We start from the raw sequence: 9,244 nt of genomic DNA, 5'->3' as shown, positions 1-9,244 counted from the left end.
TTTCTCTTCACGTGTCGAGCCCAGCCCATCATTATTGAACCTTAGTGGACGGTCGCCATGAGATCTCCCAATAATATGAGCCAAAATCATGGGAGTTCCACGTAGTATACATCAAATATGTCAGTGGAAGTCACAGCTTTCCGGCGTCCAAGAAAGGAAAGGCAATGAATTATTAAATTTTCTTTAGTTATCCTTTTAATGGGCTTGATTTAAATTGTGGATCTCATCCAAAATGAGGGATTTTAATTTTAAAAATTTGTCTCATCATTAATTTTAAAACTCGTGCCATGATTGTTTGTATGATTGCCGGATTCATGCAACTCTTGTCATTATATTAATAATAACGTACATACCGATTATTTATAATATATCACATGCATCATAAATAATAAAGGATGATCGATAACCGAGAGCTAATTGATCCATACGAGCCACATACGAATCCATGTCCATAACCTAGGTAAATGTAGGAATGCAAATGCAATATTACATAAGCTTCCAATATTTTACATGTCTTCGATCTTCAAAACTCCTTCCGAGGATCGGGCCCACCGTCTTCAAATCTTGATCTCCCATTAATTCTAATATTTACATTAAATATTCATGGCACATTAGGATACAAATTTAGGGGGTGGGAACGAACCATAAACCAGGTCCACTTTTAATTATCAAATAATCAAAAATTACAACACGTTAAATATCCTAACATACACCTAGCACATTGGTCGTGGCTCTCGATCATCCTCTTAACATATAATATCATATATTATATAAATCTGATAATATCACATATTATCAATAAATCGTGTATCTCGTAAATTATCAATAACAGTCATAATTATCAAATTAAATAAACACTTTTATTTAATTTCAAATAATTAAATTTCTTGTAAAATACATTTTACCATAAATAATTGAAATCATATTTCAATTATTTATTTTGTAAGAAATTGATTTTATCAAAATTATTGTAGGGGTAAAATCGTGTGTATTTCAAAAATATCATTTCAATCCCCAAAATTTTGAAAAATTTGAAAATCGCCCCCTCAGCCCGGCGCGGTGCCCGAGACTTTCCCAAGCACTGCCCACTGCCCGATCCAATCGGGCACTGGCGGGCATGCTGCCACGCGAACAGTCGCGCAGGCAGGGCGCCCGCCGCACGCAGGAGTGCGCACGGCCCGCAGACCGTGCGCGCGCCCAGCGCGGACGCCTTTATGATAGCGCGTGCGCGCGTATGCCCGGAACAGTTCCGGGCAGACCCAATTTTTTTATTTAAAACTGATTTTTCAAAAAAAAAAAATTTATGGGCATTTTTCAAAAATTCTTAAGCGGTTAGAAATAATATGCTCAACGCAATTTAATTAAAACACACTATTGAGAATAACCTGGCTCTGATACCACTTTGATGGGACATCGTATTCTCGCACCCAAGACGCAGCGAAAGTTTAAAAATATTTTCTTGGGTGTCGTGTGTTTAAAACTATACATAGGGTGTTTAGAGTTATACCTTTGCGTTCTCAACGCTGGACTCCAAACTATTCCGGTATTTTGGCGGATATAGTCCTTCTTGTAATTTTCTACGAACGGTTCTTCTCCTTTGATCATCTAATAGGGTCCACGATCGAAGACTGTCTTCCTCCTTTGGATTGCACTAGAAATCGCAAACAATTTCTTCGTTGAAACTAGAACGTCCGAATTTCTCAAATCCGGAGCCGGTGTAGCGATGACATAGGGCGTCACAAAGAAGAAACTTGCGGCCAAAATTTTATTCCATGTTTCAAGATGGTGGCCGAGACTTGTCTTTGCCATTGGGGAAGGAATTTTATGGATTTTTATGGAATAAAATCTATATTGAATTATGCCCTCTTATGGTGCATTTATAGAGTGAGACTCCTAATCTAATTAGGAGTCCCTCTCCCACGAGGACTCTATATTTTCATTATAATTAAATTCCCATATTATTAATATATAACAAATTTATCAACTTTTGATAATACATGATACATTAATTACTATATATATACATATATTTTATATAACCATATAATATATATATATATATATACTTATTTATTAAATTAAATAATCATTATTTAATTTATATGATTAACTCATATGTTAATTTAATTCTAGACTCCTCTAGAATATGTATGGGAATTTGTACATGTTAGTAGTCACTATTACTAGTAAAATAATTTAATCAGTAAATTCTCAATTCAGTAAATAAATGATGTGATTTATCTTTGAGTATTAATAGTGGCATGGTATGCGCAACTAGGAAAACACATTTCCCTAAGGCACATTTCTTGTTATGGCGAGAGACTCCTTGCACTATTAACTCATCAGATCACATAGGTATCTTCACCCGTAGGCGAACGGTGAATTCCCGACTACAATGCATTTGCTCTCACGTATTTCGAAACTACACCCAACCTCGTCACCTGATGACCCTCAATGGATTCGGTAAACGGATCAAAGTGCATGCTAGTACGTATAGCCCCTACATTGTCCCGGGTCAAAGGACTAATGGTGTACAACCATAACTGCGGACTATTCCACTCGATAAGTGAGAACCACTTGGATAGTCCGAGGGAGGGTTGTTCAGTGCATCATCATATGATCACCCATCTGTGTGAATGGACATCTTCATGCCCTTACCAATGAAACATGGCGTTTACATCACAGATGCTAGTCTCGAACTCGAGCGACATTTATCCTTGTTTTAGGCAGCTGATTCGACTAGGAACCTGTTTAGAATATTCGGTACACTTCCTAATGAGTTTCATGATCTTACGTTGCGACGCAGACCTCGTGGTACATATTGTATAATCAAGGACTTTATCTATGCAACTTGCATGGGTATACAGATAGAGTATAATGCCATAATCGAATAAATCATAAAATATTATTTAAAAAAGATTGTTTTACATTAGAGTCAATAAAGCAAAAGCCACAAATTTGTTTGCCGGACACCTACTCTGACACTTGAACATCCTTCCAACATCCTTATGAATGACAAGGGTCAATTGACAATCTGCGATTCGGATTGTCACGACACTTTGAAAGGACATTCAATTCTTACTCTTCCCGTGTCGCGACTTTATGGTATAATTAAGGCAACGGAGCTGCTACTTGTGTTAGAGAAATACTCATGTGATGTCGATATATGGGTGGTCGGTTGCATTATGACCGGTCGGTTGCATCATGACCGAACTGTTTCTTGAAGAAATGATTTCCAAAGGGAATTCCGAGATCAGTCAGCTTCAGAAGATACTTGCATTGCAACACCCTAAATGATATTATCTGGCCGGGATTTTCAAGCCTTCCTGGAAGCAGATTGAAGTTGGTAGAGCAGCCACAATCTGTTGAGCAGGGATTTGTCAATGCTTTCTGAACTGGGCATTGATTTACTGAGCAAGCTTTTGGTTTGCAATCCGGGAGAGAGAATAAAAGCGAAGGATGCTCTCAATCACGATTGGTTTCGGGAACTATAAATGTTCAAACCATGCATGCATCCCCGACTGGTGCATGACACGAGAAGAGCATATCAAATTTCTTTTTTCTGCGTCTACTTTAGTTTGATTTGGAGGCTGTAAGCCAGATATTCTGTGCTAGTACAGTTGATTTTGTTGAAACTGTGAATCCGTGTAATATATTTTGCGCATGAAAACAATTGTTTCTGTAATGTTTAGCTATAAGATTGTTTGCGAGATGTTTACTGGTATTTGGGTTGTGATTTTTCATGGAACCGCTTGATTTTTTGTAAAAAAAATTGTGTTTCTAACCCCCCTTTCTTCTGCTTTATCTTCTGTCTTACCGTGGTTACTGGCACTTGTTCCATCTGTCCTACCGCGGTTGCTGTCACTGAGTCAACCGATGCATATTATTCATCCTTGAATGCTGTCTCTAAGTCTTGTCATCCTTTCACCAAAATGAACCGGTCGAAAAATTTGGAAATCTCGGAAATAATCCTATACATGCGAGGTTAGATATTGATGATCGACTAGACGAAAAAACACTTTGGTTTTGTAAATTTACAGGCCAGGCTTTATTACTTATGAGTACATTTGCGCATGCATCAATCTGTTACTTATTTCGTGATACTACACATTTTCATTGCTGCCTCAATTCGATTTTTCTACTCGTATCGAAATTCCAACTGCGGGACCAACAGAAACAACGTAAGAAAGGGATGCTAATACATAATCTTCTGTTTGTGTTTGTTTCTTAGAACAGACAATCTATTCTGCAGAGGATTTTTCTCGTTTTCCAACCCCATTTTGTTTAAGAAATGTACAATTCTTTTGAGCGTTTCGATAACCTCCATGCTTTCTCGGCCAAACGCTTTCTCCTGAATTTTTAGAAGCCTCTTGAGCAGCTCCACTGACTCACTATTGTCCTTATCTAGTCGGGATTGAATAGACACCAAACAATCCAAAGCCTCACCTGCGGCATCAGTAAATGGAACAAAAATGTCAAAAACAGAATCAATCGCGATCAAGATTACTAAAAGACTTGATATGATAAAATTATATCGTGTTAAGGGCAAAAGGAGGAACAAACACAAACAATCAGGCAATATACACTTACCAACTGGTATAGATTCTTTACCAAACGCCTTCTCGCGAAAGTGTAGAACATCCATGGCAAGTCTTTCAGCTTCTTCATCACGGTGTAGATTGAAGAGAACTACTGCAAGATTTAACATAGGAAAGGTGATGGATGGATCGTCTGGGGGTGCTTTCTTCCCTAATATTTGTAAACTTATCCTCAGCAAGCGCTCTGCTTCGGCGAAGTTTTTCGAGCGTGAATAGGAGGTTGCAAGATTTACAAGGTGGGGCACTAAGCTAGGATGTTCTTTTCCATTAAATCTCTCAGATATAAGCAAGCATTCTTCTAGCAGTGCACGACCTTCTTGTTGTCTGAGAGCAAAAACGCATGGTCAGGATAGTGAAAACCAAAAAAGCCTCACTTTTGAGCAACAGGCAACACGAGCTAGATCGTTTATTCTATTTGAGCTTCTCCTTGTACTTGTTAAAATAAGCAGGAAAACGTTGATAATTCTCCCCATATAAACAACATTTAGAGCCGCTTGACATGATGTAACATTTTCCAACTGTCATCAAAACAAGTTGATTCTACAGGTACCAATCAAAAGAAAAAAGGTGAATCTACAGGAAGGATCCATTAAGCTGTGATTTTAAAAGTCCTAGCAGGGCCCAACAGATAATCTCATGCTAAGAGAAGAAACTTAGTTCAAAAAGCGAATAAATAAAAGTTCAATGTTATTAAGGACAGCCCTTAAGCCAACAAACTTACAGGAAGACACATATCAAGTAATAACCCTCCTACTCTGTCATTGGTACTCAAATCAAAAGGCACAAGATAACGAGGAAAAGCCTGTGAACAGATGCAGATATGCAAATGAAGTGGTGGACCACTTGATAGCTTTATAGGAGGCTCTAAGATAAATAATCAAATTACATGCACAAGTCATAGCACATTCTTACCTTCCTACAGCATGGAGTAATTCAGCCAAGTCGATTCTCATCTTCTCCAGGGATTTGTCATCCAGTGCCATGTATTTTGATTCATTGAGTATATTAATGGCAGTCTTGTATAAATCAATGGCATCATTCACTTCTCCTGCAGAATACCCATACAACAAGCTAAAGAAAGAGTACAATGAAAAGGTAGGACAACCTTATCATGACTCCGAGCTTTAAAAATTCAGGAACTCTTTTACAAAGTACTTAGTGGTGCCACAACATGAAGTACTGCATTGAATCTAACTGGATCAAGTCTTGTCTGAGCAATCACGTGTAAAATTAAAAATCAAAAAAAAAATTGATTGCAATTTTCAATCTCTTTGATCCCATATTTTGATCCAACAAACAAATTTGTCTTCATGCACAGCTTGAATCGAGTTCGACTGTATTACTTGAATAGTTTATTATATGCCCATAAAGAATAGTGGATCAAATACTATTAGATAGTAGAGACATCATTGTGCAATTCTTCATCTGAAACTTTTATTGGAAGAGCACATCATTTGGACGAGCACATTGCTTTTCTTTACAAATTCAGTGCTTGTGTAAAATGAATAGAGTAACTGACAAATTTACCTTTTGCGCATTTCACTTGGGCCAAAGAACACATAGCCATTCCAACTCTTCCATCTTTTTCTCCATATGACCTCGTAAATATTTTTAAAACTCTGAGACGATGGGAAGAAAGTAATGGTGAATAAATCAGCTCAAGAGCTTTTTAGGTAACAAAACTGTACATCTAAGAAGCTGTAGTTACCTATTCAAAGGATACTCAGCATCCGATGCTTTCCCCTCCTTTATTAGAAGATTACCCAAAGCACATAGAGGCACTGCCAATTCCTCGCCCTCCTCACCCCTGCTAGATTCCAATACCATAATAACACGCTGGTATGTTTTTATCGCCTCAGTGGCTCTTCCATCAGAACCCAGAGCTCTTGCCATTCCCAACAATGGTGTGCAAAGTAATGAATTGTTACGTCCTGTAGAATAAAAAGTGAACCTAAACGGATGGAACTTTCAACAGATCATTAAGAAAATTTTACAGACTAAAGAAAAGCAGCAACTAGAATTAACGCCCGGAAAATTAAAAATTGGATGATGATAAAACAGAAATGTCATATCCTATTGAAAGGCGCTAAGAAAACAAATATTATGCATGCACACAAACACACACGAAAGCACAAGTTCATCTTCAACAATGGAATGGTCACGTATAAAATAAAATGTCAAACCTACCAAATTTTCTTTCCATAATTTCCAGGGATCTTCTGTAGAAATAAATAGACTTCTCAAATTTTTCCAACTTTGCGTGCATACTTCCCATATGCAAGAGTATTGAATCAAGAAGCAGCTCCTCGTCTTTCAATCCATTGACAATCGTGTACAGCTTGAATCAAATAGAACAGAGCCCCAAGTCAACAAGATAAACTGTGTGTATGCAATAAACAATTAATAGAATTCCTAGAAAGCCTGCCATCCTCAGAAGAATACACCAAGACAGAACCAATGAAAGAACAACCAGTTACACCGTCATCAAGAAAAGATTTATGTCTCATCCTATCATACAAATATCCACGCAAAACAGATACTCCTCTCTTAACTTATATCAAGAATTAATATGAACCTATAAATAACAGTTTTTGTATTATGATCATAAAGGGTGTTAAAGAGTACAGATATCACAGGTAACAAAAAATTTAAGAAACACCATTGAGATACTGTTCCAAAAAATGCAACAACCATGTACATTACCAAATTCATCAGGGAACCAACAGTTCTCAAGTCTCCAAGGGCCATGTACCCCAAGGCTATTACATCAAGAAGAGCAGCTTCTTCGATACCTTGATCCCCTGAATCGACCTGTGCCTTAACAGCTTCATAATTTGCCTGAAGTAAATCTACAGCGTCCTCCTCCTTTCCCATTTTTATCATAGCCTTAACATCACTAAAGAAATCCTGAAGCTGCTTTTCAAGATCATTTGTGCTGCCCGATGAGTTATATTCGGAGTCATCCAGCATTTTAAACCTATTAAGAAGAATGAAAACATGCAAGTATGGAAAGGAGCCTATAAGAGAGTAATAGATATAAAGTTTCATATATTACACAGCTGCTGAGAAGATAATATCTACTTATGGTCAAATCATGGCCATGGCCTTTTCGAATCAACATACAACTTTCACAATTTAGATAGATGCCACCAACACCAAGTCACCAACAGTTAAAAATCCAAAGCATTTAAAAAGAAAATTTAACTACTAAATAACTTCTTCTTCCAAATTATTACGGACTAATTTTGCTTAAATCACAATTGTACCTTTGGGATTTTGTTGGACCCAAAACACCAGATATCAGTAGATTTTTAGGGTGCTCATCACCAAACACCAATGATTTATCCATGGCACAGCTTCTTGATATGCGCAGTCCAGGAAACAATTTAAATGGCACCATATAAAGCTTGACACTGGATTTTGGAAACGGAACACTAGTGTGCGTGAAAGAATACACAAAAACTTTCTGCCGTTGAAGTGGGTCCAACTCAGAGTTCAGAAACATTTGATTCACTCTGAAGAAAATAACACAAGTACTAATAAAATATCAGCATAAAGCATCAACATATTCTAAACCAGTAAATGGCATACTCTCCACAAAAAATCAAACCAGTTCGATTACTCGTGGAACCATTCTTTTCCACAGAAAGTTAACATACAACTCTATGAAACATTAAATTTGATAATTATATAATGATTATCGAAAAATGAACAATTAAACCCAAACGAAGCAACAATTGAGCGGTCCTAAGTTTCCTGCACACACATATGTACGCCTATAAGTTGTTTACCCAAGAATGACGGAGGTTGAGGCGGAGAAGACGTACGCCATGGCAGCAAAGCAGAGATTACTCCTGAGTTTATGCGGGTGAATGAAGCGGTGGATAGATGGAGTTGGTCGACTCCATCTAGAGTGGAACTTTATTGGGCTTTGTCTAAATATTGGGCTTATGGTGAGAATTGGCCCAATATGGAAAAAAATCTGTCTGGTGGTAGACTTCTAATTTTTATATTTATATATTAATTATTATTTACTATATTCCAAAAACTTTATTCATGCTAGCTCATTTTTTTTGTGTAAAATATTATTTGGAGAAACAAAGATATAATGAATGAAATAATATAAGGTCATTTATTTGGGTTTATACACTATTTTAGATATGTTGTCAACTAATTAAATGAATTTTGCTTTGAAGTTTTAATATTTACGTCTCTTCTTCAAAAATTACTTACTCTCCCCGTCTATTTATGTTTGTTTATATTTTACACATATTACATTCACGTTTTTCAAAACTTATTTAATATGAGAATATTTTTAAAAATCAAGAAAAATACAACTAATTATAAGAGAGAAGTTTTGTTTAGATTTTTTTTTATGTAAAATATGAAGTGACTTGAGAAGGTTTTTAGTAGGGTAAGAAGGGTATTTATGAAATTAAATATTTTGATGTCTTCTAAGGTAGTTACTATAAGAGTCTCACATTTAATAATATAGTATAGATATATACATAGACGATTCCATTCACGTGTCCATATGTCAGGTCTAATACAACGGTATACGAAAACAGATGGACACATCGTAGAACTCAAAAGCCAAAGGAGTTTTAACGAGTCTTTTAGCATCTTACAAGATGAGATTCGTGGGG

General features: G+C 36.6%; 1 protein-coding gene across 4 annotated transcripts; it reads right to left on the bottom strand.

The window, feature by feature from the left end:
- Window positions 1-4,182: 4,182 nt before the first annotated feature.
- On the bottom strand, window positions 4,183-8,518 carry LOC142533277 (uncharacterized). Of its 4 annotated transcripts, none has more exons than XM_075639986.1 (9): window positions 8,390-8,518; window positions 7,865-8,113; window positions 7,302-7,575; window positions 6,786-6,936; window positions 6,307-6,529; window positions 6,126-6,217; window positions 5,511-5,646; window positions 4,591-4,922; window positions 4,183-4,446 (listed from the first exon to the last, which is right to left on the bottom strand). In XM_075639986.1, the coding sequence occupies exons 1-9, from the start codon at window positions 8,428-8,430 to the stop codon at window positions 4,196-4,198; spliced, it is 1,749 nt and encodes a 582-aa protein (XP_075496101.1). In that variant the 5' UTR covers window positions 8,431-8,518; the 3' UTR covers window positions 4,183-4,195. The 4 variants fall into 4 exon arrangements, with proteins under 4 accessions (XP_075496101.1, XP_075496103.1, XP_075496100.1 ...); XM_075639988.1 differs by having other exon boundaries at window positions 7,865-8,011; XM_075639985.1 differs by having other exon boundaries at window positions 7,865-8,134; window positions 8,390-8,506.
- Window positions 8,519-9,244: the final 726 nt, after the last annotated feature.

The sequence above is a fragment of the Primulina tabacum genome, chromosome 18 (assembly GCF_025594145.1).
Source record: "Primulina tabacum isolate GXHZ01 chromosome 18, ASM2559414v2, whole genome shotgun sequence".
Classification (NCBI taxonomy): domain Eukaryota; kingdom Viridiplantae; phylum Streptophyta; class Magnoliopsida; order Lamiales; family Gesneriaceae; genus Primulina; species Primulina tabacum.
The sequence above is the reverse complement of the archived record's forward strand: the minus strand, read 5'-3'. Positions and strand labels throughout refer to the sequence as shown.